This window comes from Bos taurus, chromosome 8 (assembly GCF_002263795.3).
Source record: "Bos taurus isolate L1 Dominette 01449 registration number 42190680 breed Hereford chromosome 8, ARS-UCD2.0, whole genome shotgun sequence".
NCBI lineage: Eukaryota > Metazoa > Chordata > Mammalia > Artiodactyla > Bovidae > Bos > Bos taurus.
This window is the reverse complement of record NC_037335.1, coordinates 102073536-102089184: the sequence shown is the minus strand read 5'-3', so window position 1 is coordinate 102089184 and position 15649 is coordinate 102073536. Positions and strand designations below refer to the sequence as shown.

General features: G+C 43.6%; 1 protein-coding gene across 1 annotated transcript in view; it reads right to left on the bottom strand.

The window, feature by feature from the left end:
* The window catches only part of SNX30 (sorting nexin family member 30), a 104216-nt gene that overhangs the window by 19607 nt on the left and 68960 nt on the right, over positions 1–15649 (bottom strand). Inside the window, exons 4-6 of the mRNA NM_001206738.1 lie at positions 12084–12242; positions 9065–9260; positions 6200–6399 (exon numbers count right to left, since the gene is read on the bottom strand). Of these exons, the coding sequence (NP_001193667.1) occupies positions 6200–6399; positions 9065–9260; positions 12084–12242 (555 nt within the window). The remainder of the gene's footprint in view (positions 1–6199; positions 6400–9064; positions 9261–12083; positions 12243–15649) is intronic.

The following is a 15649-nucleotide window of genomic DNA, read 5'->3' as shown; positions in this document are numbered from 1 at the left end:
GCATCTGCACTGGATGTTTTCCAAAGTGCCATGGTGGTCAGGATAAACCGGAAAGCCCGACACCCAGGAAACAGGAACGCCTCCCCTTAAGGAGGCTGTGGGTTCACAGACATGGGGGCGGAGGAAAATGCAGTCCAAAGGCAGCCCCGGTGCAAATGGTCAGCAGCTATCCCGAAGGCTCCCAGGGTCCGGAAAGTTTTTAAGCATCAAATCCTTTTGCAAGAGGTGAAATGGGATTGAGAGAGTAAATGAGAGCAGCAGGAACAGCTCAGCCACACGAAGAGAATGACAGTCCAGAGTGGCCTATGGTCTGGCATGCCTAGAGCTGACAGCCCAAAACACCCAGGGGGAATTTGTGTACAATGATGAGTGTTCCATAACAAAGAAGCTCAAATGAGAATAAAACTCAAACACACAAAACCAAACCAAGTCCAGACTCACAGAGAACAGATCAGTGGTTGTCAGAGAGAAGAAGGGTTATTAGGAGGGTTACGAAATGGCTAAAGGGGATCCAGAGGTACAAAATTCCAGGGATAAAATAAATAAGTCATGAGGGTGTACTGTCAAGGAGAACACGGTTAATAACACTGCACTAACTTTGTTAGGTGACAGAAGTGTTAGCTGACACTTATCTTGGTGATCATTTTACAATGTATGCAAATGCAGGCTCATTATGGGGCACACAGGAAGCTGATACATCAAATACACTTCAATTTTGAACATTTATAATCATTAAAAAACATCTGACACCCAACATAGCCCTGCGGCCTGTCTTTGGGTGTCCGTCTATGAGAGCATTTCCCTAGAGGCAAGAAAATCAGTCTGAATTTGACCTGGTGACATGTGTGATTAAATGGCCACACTTAGGTTGCCCTTCCCAACACGCTCTTTTTCACCCATTCCTTCTTTGATGACAGACCACCTGTGAGTTCAATTTTCTAGGACAATGTTGCTAATACTAAAACCACACATCATGCCTTCATTTTAAACAATATTTGTTACAGATAATTTGAAAAATAAAGAAAAATGTAGAGGAGGGGGTTAAGCATCAACCACCTCATCTTTCAGGCACGGCCTGCAACATGTCTTATCTTCACTTCCAGTCTTTTCTCTTGAATGCCTCTGATGCCCCCCCATTTCTCTGTTTTCTCTTCCTGTTTTTCAGATATTGGATCTGAAATATTAGATGTCTGGTCTGGTCCTCTCATTTTTACATTTTTATTTTTCTCTCCAATCCTCCATCTGTCTTTTTGTTTCATTTTATAGTCATTTCCGTAAACTGTTCTTCTAAATCTCCTGTTTGTGTGTGTGTTTTTTTTTTTTTCCATTTCTATCCTGATCGTCATTCCATGAGCTCTTTGCTTATTCTCTAGAACTTTAAAAATGCTTGTTTTATACCTGTGACATCTCTTTCTGAAGACATCAGTGAGTTTTTTTCCCGGAAAAGTTCTTCTCCCTCAGTGATGTTTATGTTTTTCCTTCTTTGTATTTACTTGTATTCACATTAGAAGCTTCCCTTAAATATTTGGTGAGCCTTTTCTGCACACTCGCCCAAGAGGGAAACACTAAAAACTGGCTGAAAGTTCTCTGATATTGAGGGCTTCCTGACAGTTCTCTACAGGGACTCTGCTGGGTCCTTTCATTGAGGATTCCCTCTGCCACTAAATATCAGTATATTCTAGTCTCTTCTCCCAGCCTGTTTAGATTTTTCTAAAAGGCCCTCCAACTCTACCAGGAAAGACAACCAAGAGTTTCAACATTTAGTGACCTTTTGCTCTTGATTTTAGGATTTCAGTCCCCACCCTCAACTGTGCCTGGCGTCCCTTGGAGCAGAGACCCTCTATGGAGACTTTCCCAGTGGCTCAATGGGTAAAAAAACCCACCTGCAATGCAGAAGATACAGGAAACGTGGGTTCGATCCCTGGGTTGGGAAGATCCCCTGGAGGAGGAAAATGGCTACACACTCCAGTATTCCTGCCCGGAGAAGCCCATGGACAGAGGAGCCTGGCGGGCTACAGTCCATGGAGTCGCAAAGAGTCGGACACGACTGAGTGACCAAGTGTGTGCAGCAGAGAATACACCTCCAGTTCTGCCCAAGTGGCGAAGGGACAGTGCCCCAGTGTTTGGAAGGAGGACAGAATCGGAAGCTCTAATTGCTTCTTAAACAGACTGCTGCTCAACCCTTGTCTTCAGCTCCCTCTTTCCCACAGTCCCAGGGGTAGCTGGTGCTGTCCACTCCTCACCTTTCTGAAGGAGTCCACAGTGTAAACTAGGTGGCTTCTCAGTTTTCCCCAGTCAGCGTAAGCAGCTCTGAGTCACCTGAGTCTCTATCACCTCTCAATTCGCTTTTGGTTCCTAATTGTACTGCTGCTGTTTCCCTTCCTGCTGCTCTTCCCTCCCACCATACCCTCCTCGCCCCCTGGACTTAAGCCTTAAAGAAAAAAAAAATCATTCTGGAGTCATTTTGATTGTATGAAAAGAGGAAGTTTCAATATGTATCCAGTCAGCCCTAACTGGGAATCTCAGAGTTTTGATTTTTATATTTTTCTAAATTTAAAAATATTTGAGATCATTATATACTTTGATACATTCCTAATTCTTCACATTTTCAAGAAATCAGGCCCTCAAGCCTATAGTCACTTTTGTTTAGGAAGGAGGACTTTCTTTCCCTCAAATCAGCCTTCTAGAAAATCTCTTTTTTAGGTTTTGAAAGGCACCCTAAGTGGGCAACCTAAAAACATAGACTAGTCACTTGACTCATTAGCTCCACCTCGTGGTCTCTGGGGGAATACACGCATAGGCCAAAGAAATCATCAGACTGGACCTGGACTTTATCATAGTAAGTGAAGTTTAAGTCAGACAGAGAAAGATAAATATCATATGTAGAATCCAATTTTTAAGAAATGATACACATGAACTTACAAAACAGAAACATACATATATATCAAAAACAAACATGGTTAACAAAAGGGAAATGTGGTGATCAGGAGCTTGGGATTAACATGCATACACTACTATATATAAAATAGATAGCCAAGAAGCACCTAGTGTATAGCACAGGGAACTCCACTCAGTATTCTGTAATAACTTACATGGGGGAAGGTCTGAAACAGAATGAATATACGTATAACTGAATCACTTTGTTGAACACCTGAAACAAACACAGCATGGAAAAATCAACTATCTTCCAAAAAAAATTTTTAAGAAAAATTAAAGTCAAAAAATCATATGGCAATGAAATAATCAGAATTTTTAAAACAAGCTGTCTTCCAACCCAAACTTCGTAGCTACATCTTACACCTCGAATCACGATGGCAGTGACTTCCACGTTATTAATTCATATGGTCACTGCTTATCAAGCTCTTTCTAACAGTTGTTTCTCTTGGCTTCACTAAGGTCCTCCTCTACTCTTTCTCATATTACACTGACCATTCCTTCTCAGGCTCCTTCCTCCTACTTGTCCACCCCCCTAATTAGGCGTTAGACCGCTAAATACTGGAAGATACAAGGAACACTCCTGGACTATTTGCCTCAGTCTCATCTCACCAGATGATCGCCCCAACTCTCATAGGTTTAAATGCCATCTATAAACAAATGACTCCCAAATTTCTGTTCCTTCTGAACTCATAACCAGCTGCCATGACAGCTCTACTTTAATGTCTAATAGGCACTTTTTAAAAACTCAGTATGGCCAAAACAACTTGATTCCCAACTGTTCTTCTCCAAACTTCCCCACCTCACTGAACAGGACCACTATCAACACAGTTGCTGAAGCCCAAAACGCAGGCGTCGTCCTCGATTCCCTCATTTCTCACTTCACATTAACGGAGCCGCGAGTCTAGCTGGTCCTGCACACAAAATACACCCCAAGTCTGCTCACTTCCCCAAGCTCTACCACGCAGTTATCTGCTACTCGGCTCCCTGCAACAGTTTGCTGATGGTCTCTGGACCTTTCTCTCTTTCTCTCTCCCTCTCCCCGACCCTTTCTCTCCACAATCCATTCTTCATTATTATAGCACTAACTGTCTTCTTAAAAGTGCAAACCATAGCGTGTCATTTCCCTGCATGAAACCAAATGGCTGGTCTTTTATTCCTAAGAACAAAATCCAGACTTACCGACTGTGACCTTTAAGATACTACCGTGTATCTCCTCATATCTTATCCTTTACTTATCTGCCCTCCCCACTCCCACCTTGACTTATGTATCCTCCCCACCTCCCACCTTTACTTATCTGACCTCCCCACCTGCCACCCACTCCCTTGCTCAACTGGCTCCACTCACTTTGGCCTTTACCTTATCACTCTCTCCTCTGACGCTCATCTCACTAGTCATCACCAGTACCTCTGAGATAAGCATGCTCTTTGACTTGTAGATAAACCTACTACAAGTTATTAAAAATAACAAGATGGGTGTCATACAATAGCTACGTATCTGAAAACATTCCAAACTGCACCACACTGTCGGCTTCAATTAAATATTCGCCGACTGCCTTCCATGAATAAGGCAGTGTGAGATATGAAGCATAGGGCCCTTCCCTAACTTTCTTAAATAAAGCTTCTCCAACTCCCGGCCTGGTCATAATGACACCAGTGCTCAAAAAGCACTGCTAGAACTCTGCTAAAGACTCTAATGTGTTCTCTCTCCCAGCCCATCACTCTCATAATCATATTTTATATACACGCTGTGTATAGAATGTGAGCCCATATAAGGGGCTCACCTGCAGATGTCTATAGCATATTTGAGTCCTGGGCCTGAGAGAAACTTTGGTACCCTTCTCTCTCAAGCTCTGTTCACTCCACAGTGTTCTTGGAAACACACATCTTCAACCACCAATCCAGCACAAGCTGTCTTCTTTGTCCACTGAACATGATCCATCAGTTCCACGTGGCCTCCTAGGGCCCGTTTCCTGTGCTTTCTCTCTGCCTCTGAAGGGGACAGAATGTGCCGTGCCACAACAACACTTAAACACAGACAATGTGCACCGCAGCCTTGAAAAGCAGGAACTGATCCAGTTTCTCTCGCCAACAGTAAAGACACGAACATAAGGTGGCTGCTCATTAGAACTGGGACCGTGGAGCAGAGAAAAGGCCCACCTGTGAGCCTCTGCTTCTTCATCTATAAAAATGAGCCAGTTAGCCAAGATAAACCTTGCCCACCAGCATAGGAGTCCCCCGCAGCTACACTCTCCAACTGGTCTAAGTGCAGGCTGGGGCAGTTTCTAACGCAGACATTAAAGCATTTGATCCTGTACCTGAATCTTATCACTTCTGTCCTAAAATTTTACAATGATATGCTTTGGGTTGGTTTTCTGTCCAGTCCTTTTGCTGGGTAATCAACCTGTCCTTTTAATCTAAAGACTTATGCCCTTTGGTTCAGGGAAACTTTCTTGTACTGCTTCTTTCATAATTTTCCTTTCTCAGTTTTCTCTATTCTTTCAATCAGGAACTCTTATTAGTCGGTGATTAATTAACCTTTGAGATTAATCCTCTATGTCTTTTATCATTCTTTCACATTTTCAGTATTTTTGCATTTTTGTTCTACTTTCCAACTACATTTTAAGTTTGTTTTACAATACTTTCCAAGATTTCCTCAGCCTCATTTTCCAACTGTGCTCTTCAATTTTATTTTAGCAATCACACTTTAACTTCAAAGAGCTCTAATTATTATTCAATTGTTCTTTCCCCACAACATACTGTTCTTAATCAGATGTTATATCTCAAACTCTCAGAGAACTCTAGCTAGCTCCCCCTCTAAGATTCTAGTAAGAATCTCTTCCAAACTTTCTTTTTTTTTTTTCATTTAATTCACATACTTGGATTCACCATGTGTTCTTTTTACATGTTCAAGAAAGAGGTCAGTCCACACGTCTGATCCTGCCCATCTAGAAAGAAGGAAACCTAAATGAAGTGAAGTGAAGTGAAGGTAGCTCAGTCGTGTCTGACTCTTTGCAACTCCATGGACTATACAGTCCGTGGAATTCTCCAGGCCAGAATACTGGAGTGGGTAGCTGTTCCCTTCACCAGGGAATCTTTCCAACCCAGGGATCGAACCCCAGGTCTACCACATTGCAGGCAGATTCTGTACCAGCTGAGCCACCAGGGAAGCCCAATACCACAAGCAAATAGGCAATAACCACTTAGTTACTGGTTAATGACCACAAAGAAAGTACCTGGGTGCACAAGGAGGGAGCCAGCTCACCTTCATGGAGTCAGAGTATAAAATATATTCCCTGAGCACAGGTAGAAAGTCCTCTGTCATGTCATCGGTCAGTTCCTCCAAGGCTGTAGAGCAGTTGCCGATGCAGGCTGACACACCCTCCAGGGGCTCGGCCAGCTCCCCCTCTAAAGCGCTCCACGTGGAGTACACGGGCCCGTATTCTCTCAGCTCTACAAGGTACTCTAAAAGGGGAAGAGAAACCAGTTGAGATCTGGCTGGGCAATAAACTGTGGAAAATTCTTCAAGAGATGGGAATACCAGACCACCTCACCTGCCTCTTGAGAAACCTGTATGCAGGTCAGGAAGCAACAGTTAGAACTGGACATGGAACAACACACTGGTTCCAAATAGGAAAAGGAGTACGTCAAGGCTGTGTATTGTCACCCCATTTATTTAAATTATATGCAGAGTACATCATGAGAAACACTGGGCTGGAAGAAGCACAAGCTGGAATCAAGATTGCTGGGAGAAATATCAATAACCTCAGATATGCAGATGATACTACCCTTATGGCAGAAAGTGAAGAAGAACTAAAGAGCCTCTTGATGAGACTGAAAGAGGAGAGTGAAAAAGTTGGCTTAAAGCTCAACATTCAGAAAACTAAGATCATGGCATCTGGTCCCATCACTTTATGGCAAATAGATGGGGAAACAATAGAAACAGTGGCTGACTATTTTTTTGGGCTCCAAGGTCACTGCAGATGGTGATTGCAGCCATGAAATTAAAAGACACTTGCTCCTTGGAAGGAAAGTTATGACCAACCTAGACAGCATATTAAAAAGCAGAGACATTACTTTGTCAACAAAGGTCCGTCTAGTCAAGGCTATGGTTTTTCCAGTAGCCATGTATGGATATGAGAGTTGGACTATAAAAAAAGCTGAGTGCTTAAAGAATTGATGCTTTTGAACTGTGGTGTTGGAGAAGACTCTTGAGAGTCCCTTGGACTGTAAGGAGATCCAACTAGTCCATACTAAAGGAGATCAGTCCTGGGTGTTCATTGGAAGGACTGATGTTGAAGCTGAAACTCCAATACTTTGGCCACCTGATATGAAGAGCTGACTCATTTGAAAAGACCCTGATGCTGGGAAAGACTGAAGGCAGGAGAAGGGGACGACAGAGGATGAGATGGTTGGATGGCATCACCGACTCAACAGACATGAGTTTGGGTAAACTCTAGGAGTTGGTGATAGACAAGGAGGCTTGGCATGCTGCAGTCCATGGGGTCGCAGAGAGTCAGACACAACTGAGTGACTGAGAAACCAGTTGAGATCTGGCTGGGCAGCAATCACTGGTATTACTGACTCAGTAACTACTGCAGCAAAGAGCTCTCTGAGCATGCTTCCCTTTAAACACAGCACTGATGGTAACAGAATATTTTTTACAATCTCTGTAAGCTAATGTCACAGCTAACATCATAACATCAATCAACTCCACTCCATAGTGGAAATGTCATGCCTTTGGATAATGGGAGCCACTATGCCTTCGGGGGGAAAGTGCTGGGAGTGACATCCACTAAATATTTTCCCCAAAACTTACTCGCCTACCGCTACAGTGAAGCAGTATTTTGACAGGCCATGGAAGCAGAGTTTCATATAGGTTTGGGGGGATGTTTCCAAAAGGAAAAAAAGTAAAAAAAAAAAGAAAATCAGTCACGAGGGAAAAACAATGGAATTTTAGGAAATACCTGATATAAGAAAGTGTGGTCTTACAAAGGCAACTTGCTTTCTCACTCAGGGCTCACCCCAACACCTTGGGCCCATCAGAAGGCGCTTCCCCAGGCAGGCTTCCTGGTCCCCAAAGGCCCAGGAGAGGCGGCAGGACCCAGACCATGAGGTGCCGAGAGGTCATTGTGTTAGTGCGGGCAAGAAGCAGACTCTGGCCCCTGGCCCAGATGCCAGAGGCAGCGTGGCTGCACGTCCTGTCAGGACCCCGACAGTCAGCCCTCTAAAGCCATCTCTAAAACCTGCAGGCCCACATAAGACCAGCAGCAGGTAAAGGAGAATTAAAACACAGAACAGGGGAAAATGTCGTTTTATTTCTCCTCACAAAGAAAAGCTGGCCATCAATTGTCACCAGGATTCTTGCCATTACGATAAAATGTTGCTGCCATTTTTTAGTAACCAATGGACTGAAGCTACCGGGGAATCCTTTCCTACGTTTCACATCACATGCCAGCGTGATCACTAATACTGTTCATGTGCATTTGGTCTACACGTGTGGAAGAAGACAAAAGGCCCCCACATTCTGGGATACAGAAAAGCAAGTGGCCAAGAGACGGGTGGGGATGAAGCAGTGGCAGCAACCAGGAAGGTTAAAGAAAGGCCTCATAGCTCTCAGGAAGAGCGGGCTTGAAATGAAGCCACGGCGAGGCAGGTGAGTCAGTTTCAAGTGTGAAACCTCCTTAGGATCAGAACTTTGGCAAACACAGGCTGTCCTTCTGAACCGCCTTTCTGCCAGAAAAGATACTCAAGTTTAATTTTTAAATGATCGTCCCTATAGATGAGAGAGAGGATGGCATCTAACCATCTCATCCTCTGGTGATGGAAGAAGAGAAGTCGAGAGAGAGATAAAACTAGAAAAGCCCAGCAGCTCAGAGTGGCTGTTTGCCGTGGGGAAATCAAACACAGGATGAAATGCAGGGCCAGGGATGGAGTCCAAAAGTCCCCTCTGGCCTTAACTACCTCCCCCGCTCCGTGTATATATATGTGTGTGTGTTGGTTTTATGGGCGTAGTGTGGCCTGGTGCTGCCACTCCCCTGGTTCAACAGTTTGATTCTGCCTGGCACACGAGTGCCATTTCTGCAAACGTGGTTCGTGGGCCTGATCCAGACCTTGACACAGAGCTCACCTATTTCTTCCTTGATGATCCGCTGGGCTATTCGATCGATGGTTCCCAGCTTAAGCGCAAACGTGTCTAAGTACTCGCCGATGGCTGCGAATTCAAGAGGCCGATTTCTCAGCTTGTAGCCGCCAGCGACATGCTTGACTGACTCACCCACTCGAGTCAGCAATGCCATCCCTTGCTTCTTGTGGGCGTTCAGGTCCTAAGGATGACACACGAAGAGACAGACTCAAAGGGCTCACCCGCTCACACGGCCAGGATTGGGTAAGCCAATTCCTTTAGGAAATGGAGGACACCAAAAATAAGGGACTGGGGTCTTCCCTGGTGGTCCGGTGGTTAAAAGTCCACCTCGTGATGCAGGAGAGGTGGGTTCAATCCCTGGCTGGGGAATTAAGCTCCTATACGCTGCAGTACAACTAAGATGCAACAAAGCCAAATAAATATATTTTTTTAATTATTAAAAAAGCAAAAGAAAAGTAGCTGAGTTAGGTAAGGCGCTAACCACACACACACAGACACACACATGTCTCCTCCCCTGCGTCATCGCGGCCACCACGCTCACACCCCTGCACCTGCACACCAGGTCTCTCTCTCCAGAGCTGGACTCCTTCCTTTCCAATAAGGAACACTGACCCTGCACACGTTCCTTTAATCACAACTTTTTTAAAGAGTCCCTTTCTCCTGTACAAAATATCCTAAATTGTCTTTAGGAGCAAAATTCAAGAGCTGAGATTCATTCATTTATACCCAACCGAAGCCACGTAAGGGAAGTAGAGGGTGGGAGGCAGGACGCAGTGACAGGAAAGGCCGTGTGACAAAACCCATCAGTGCTCTGCGATGCTAGAAATCGGGCCAGTGTTTTTTCTAGGGAGGAGGAGGGTGGGAGTGATTGGGATCGGGGGCTTCCAGGGTGCTGGAGATTTTCTGTCTTGATACAGGTAGTGATCACAAAGGTGTGTTCATTTGCTGATCACTTATTGAGCTATGATTGGCATACTTTTCTGGATGTGTGTTCTTCTTCAATAACAAAACTGAAGACATTTTAAACATCATTTCATCTTGCTTGGCCCACAAATAAAAACCACACATACAAAAAAAAAAACCTTCCTCCTTATTTTTCACACAAATTCCTAGTGACCAGGGGTCTAAGCTTTCTCCTGCTTTGTCCCTTTATTCAATAAAAATGATGAAACTTGAAGGCTTGCCCGGATGAAGAACCTGCGATCTGGGTGAAGCGGTGTGTTGTACTTCTGGAGAACAGGGGGGACTTCACTTTGTGTTTACTCTGGAAGAACTGTGCCTGAGGAGCAGTTCACCAGGAAATACTCTCATTTTTTAAAAAGAACACAAGTTTGAACTGTGGAGGGAAGGCTTCCAGGGAAAAGAGAAGATAAATAAGAATGTCATCCAGGAGGCTGAGTGCCAACTAAGATTTGGCAAAAAGAAAACAAACAAACAAACCACAACATGGGCGGATGTTGGCATGTGGTCCTCACTGTCTGGAGAACGGCATTCCCTCTAAGGTCTTTACGTCAGGTGACGCTGTTTGTAAATATTTCTCAATTTGGGATTTTGAAAAAGGAAACTGGAAAGTCCCTGGACCTCAGCATCCTCGCCGATGCGGGAGGAATTACCTATGGCCTGAATGTGAGACTAGGAGGCATGAGCATAAACGGATGGGGGGTGGAAGGCAGCTGGCACGAGGGTCTGAACACGAGCTCTCACTTCTGCAGACGGTCAGAGTTGAGCACTTCGGGTTCTGGACCAGCTCTGCCAACAGGGGAGTCCCAGACTAGTCAGGGGGTGGCCACCTGGAGTCTGCTGCAGCCCACAGGTTTCCGGCTGTCATGTTCCCGCTGTCATTTGTTTCCAGGAATTTTTTTATTTCCCTTTTTATTTCTTCAGTAACCTTTTTGTTATTTAGAAATGTATTGTTTAATCTCCATGTGTTTGTGTTTTTTACAGCTTTTTTTCCCCTATAATTGATATCTAGTCTCATAGTATTGTAGCCAGAAAAGATGCCTGTTATGATTTCAATGATGTGTGATAATGATTTCAATTTTCTTAAATTTACTGAAGGGGAGACGGCCAACCTGAGTCTGACTATGTAGAATCCAGCACCTGTGTCTGTCCTAACTCTGTCCCTGGCAAGTGCCTGGAAAATGCCCACCTGCTAGGAACTTGGCTGCAGGTAAGTAATGCTATATTCACTGGAAGGACGGATGCTGTAGCTGAAACTCCAATACTCTGGCCACCTGATGTGAAGAGCTGACTCATTGGAAAAGACCCTGATGCTGGGAAAGATTGAGGGCAGGAGGAAAAGGGGATGACAGAGGATGAGATGGTTGGATGGCATCACCGACTCAATGGACACGGGTTTGGGTGGACTCCGGGAGTTGGTGATGGACAGGGAGGCCTGGCGTACTGAAGTTCATGGGTTCGAAAAGAGTTGGACACGACTGAGCAACTGAACTGAACTGAACTGAACTGAAGTAATGCTAAACTCCTCTTGGTCAGGTGGTTCGATACCCAGGAAAACTGTGGCCTCAGGAGCCACAAAGACCCAGTTTACATCCCAGTGATGCCAGCTGAACTCGTACACACGCCCTGAGCTTCAGTCTCCTCACCTGTGAAATGAGACTCTGAGCCAACACTCACGAAGTTCCTGTGAAAATGTCCTTACCAAACACTCAATGAACATTCTCGCCCTTTCATGCCCACTGTTGATCAGAATGGCCTCGTCCGGTAACATCGCTGGTAAGTGTTCAGGAAAACATCTCTGCTTTTGGCAAGTGAAAATAGTCTAACTTTCTCAGCTGCAGCAGGGGGATATTTCTCCTGAACTCTAACACGGAAACCATGCCAGGGCAGATGAGCACCAAGAAAAAACACTAAAGACACAAACCCAGAGCAATTCTATGCCACCCACTAACTACAGGTGTGCCTTGGAGAGGTCAGAACAGCTTTTAAGGGAGAGTAGAAAGAATGCTAATTTGGGGGAGGAGTATGAAAGAGTCTGGCTTACCTTGGCCGTAAGGAAAACATTAAAGTGTTCATTGAAGGAGAGCACAGGGTGATCTGTAATTCTTTTCAGGAATTTATCCAAAGCTTTTCTTCTGGTCTCCACAAACTCTTCTGAAAATCGATCCACGACACCTTTCACCACAAACTTCTCAGGAAGTGGCTACAATGACATGAAGAAAAATATTCAGAATAATTGATTGGAAGGTGCAAAGAAAAACTAGGCTAGCAAATAAGTCCTGGGACCCATCCATCAAGAACGGTCTTTCTTAAATCAGTTAGATCTTTATGTAGTCATCAGTATAAACAAGCCTGAGAAAATGCCGGTGGAGTAAAATTACAACCACACTGTCAATTTCATAATAATAAAAAAAATGAAACAGCAGAGCACGGTCTCTGGAACACCAACAATAGTCGGGTAACATCTACCAGTAAATCCAGTTGTTATCTTTACGCCGCTTGATGCACAGGTGACCTAGTGGGAAAGTTAGGGCAAGATAAGAAAGACAGGAAAGGAGCCAGACACAAATCATATTATTTAAATATCTCAAGATTCTACTTTCAGTTCAAGGAATAAAAGAATTTTGTAAATGAAAAAATAAGTGTATTAGGGAAACCCCTGTGTCTATAAAATACCCTCTTTTCCAGAGCCCCCCTCTTTTTTTCATTTAGGTTTATGTTTAAAAGTTCTTAATGACAGAACTAACTTCCTTTACTCCTTACTTGAATTTCTCCATTGTATTTACTTTGAGCCAACACTGTGGGCAATTTAATACTACCTGGCCGCCAAGAGATCTTTGAGCTTTAACCTATTTCCGTAGCGGCTTCATTAAAAGGCCTTCCTCATCACTGCCCCACAGGGAAAGGCAGTATCCACTAATGCACAATTTGGAAGTGTTTTGATTATGAAATATTAAAAGAACATTTACATTTTTAAAAGGTTAAGTGACCCAGTAGACATTTGTCCAAAGAAGACATACAAATGGCCAAAATGCACATGAAAAGATGCTTGACATTATTGGTCACTAGGGAAATACAAACCAAAATCACAGTGAGATGCCACTTCACTAGGATGATATCTCACTAGGATGACCAGAATGGAGATGGAGAACGACAGGAAAGGAAAAGAAACAACAAGTGCTGATGAGGAGACGGAAAACTGGAACAAGCATTTAAGTCTGCAACCTCCTAAAATTCTGTAATATGTCTAAAAAGAAAATTTTTTCTTTTAAGTTTTAAACCCTTAAGCGCATGCATGCACACACACACACACACACACACAAATGTTGAAATAAGATACATGAACAGGAACTTAGCCCCCCAAAGTAGAATCCTAAGCACTTAAGTGTGGGGAAAGCCAAGAAGCAACGCAGATTTTATAACACAAGACATTTGAAATATTTAGGAATTGGCAATACCAGCACCCCTGGAAAAGAAGCACTTGGCTACTGACCATGAAAAAAAAAAATTTATCTCTTAACCTTATATCTTCTCCACTCTCCTTCCCATCTCATTCAACCCTTTTGAAAAGAATCATTTACCTTTACTTTCACTCTTTCCCCTTGATTTCTCCACCCCTAACCTTTCTTCACTGCAAAACGAAGCCATCTGTGGTACTGCCTTCAAGGCTGCATTTCTCTGCCCCATCCCTGCCTAATGCAGAAACCACTCTTCTCAAATCATCAAAACTTTCTAATTACCAAATCCAGTGACATTTTTATCTCATGAGTCCTGCTGTGCATACTCCCGTCTGCTTATGCTGAACAAGAATTAGGGAAAAGGCCTAATGAACAAATAAGCAGTTAGGTGTGCCTCGTTTCACATAACAGACAACCTTCTGAAAAGAGTTATCCATTCTTCAGATTTAGTACCTTGAACGTGGTTTAATGAACCAAAGAAGCTTGCTAGTTAAAGGAACCTGGGAGTGAATCCTTCTGCAAACAGAATTTCCTTCTGTAATAAGCAATCTCATCGTCAGATGTCTGTGGCTTCATAAATTTGTTTCTTCCCATTTCAAGCTTCCTTAAAAGAATACACCTCTCTCTTCCTCACCCTTATAATTACCTACTGGGTTGCTTATGCATAGGAATCTGAAGTGAAAGTCACTCAGTTGTGTCCTACTCTTTGCGACCCCATGGACTATATAGGCCATGGAATTCTCTAGGCCAGAATGCTGGAATGGGTAGCCTTTCCCTTTTCCAGGGGATCTTCCCAACCCAGGGATCGAACCCAGGTCTCCCACATTGCAGGCGGATTCTTTACCAGCTGTGCCACAAGGGAAGTCCAAGAATACTGGAGTGGGTAGCCTATTCCTTCTCCAGAGGATCTTCTGGACCCAGGAATTGAACCCAGGTCTCCTGCACTGCAGGCGGCTTCTTTACCAACTGAGCTATCAGGGAAGCCCATATATGAATGTGGATTGCTGGCCAAGTCGAGGGTAACTACACCCCGTAAATGAAATAATACAAGTGAAGAGCTCAACACTGCTCCCAGCACATGGTAGATGTCAAATGAATGCCAACTATTTGTATTAACTTGTAAATTCTGAGGACAGAAAGCAAAAAAGGAAGTGGACTAAACAGCAGCACTTCCATATATGTTTTAAGCCAAAGTATTAAAAAAAAAAAATATCACCTGGGATAACATTTCAAATCCACTAGGATGGCCATAAAAGGCGGGAAAGAAAGGTAAATCACAAGTGTTAGCACACACATAGAGGAACGGGAATTCTCATACATTGCTGCAGGAATGTAAAATGGCACAGCCCCTGGCACAACAGTTTGGCAGTTTCCCAAAAACTTCAACTTAGAATTACCATAGGATCTAGCAATTCTATTCCTTGGTATATAGCCAAAATCACTGAAAGCAAGTTTTCACACAAAAGCTTGTACAGTAAATGTTCAAACAGCATTATTCATAATATTGGGGCTGGAGAAAAAGAAGGGATTGGATGTGATTACTTAATGGGTATGGGACTTCTTTTTGGGATGATGAAAATATTCTGAAATTAGATAGTGATGGTGATTGCAAAACACTGTGAATATAATAAAAGCCACTGAATTATACACTTTGGTGAATTTTATGTTATGTAAATTTTATCTTAATTTTTAAAAAAATGGAAGGATGGAACCAGTTGTCAGAGAGGAGAGGAGATGCAATGCCACTGGCTTTGAAGATGGAGGAAGGGGCCTGAGCCAAGCAATGCAGGCAGCCTCCAGAAGATGGAAAACGGAAGAACAAGTTCCCCCTAGAAACTTGAGAAGGGATACAGCCCCGTGTACATTAATATACCAACTATTCTGCTAAGCCGCCTGCAGTGCAGGAGATCTGGGTTCAATTCCTGGGTCCAGAAGATCCGCTGGAGAAGGAACAGGCTATCCACTCCAGTATTCTTGATATTAATCCATGAAAACTGATTTTGCACTTTTGACTTCCAGAACTATTAGATTAAAAAATGTTGTTTAAGTCACTTTTTTGGAAAAAAAAAAAAAAAATCACCTGGTGTGAGGATGAGGGAGTGGGTAGGGACAGAGATGAAACAAGACTGGTCATGAGTTGATATGTGCTAAA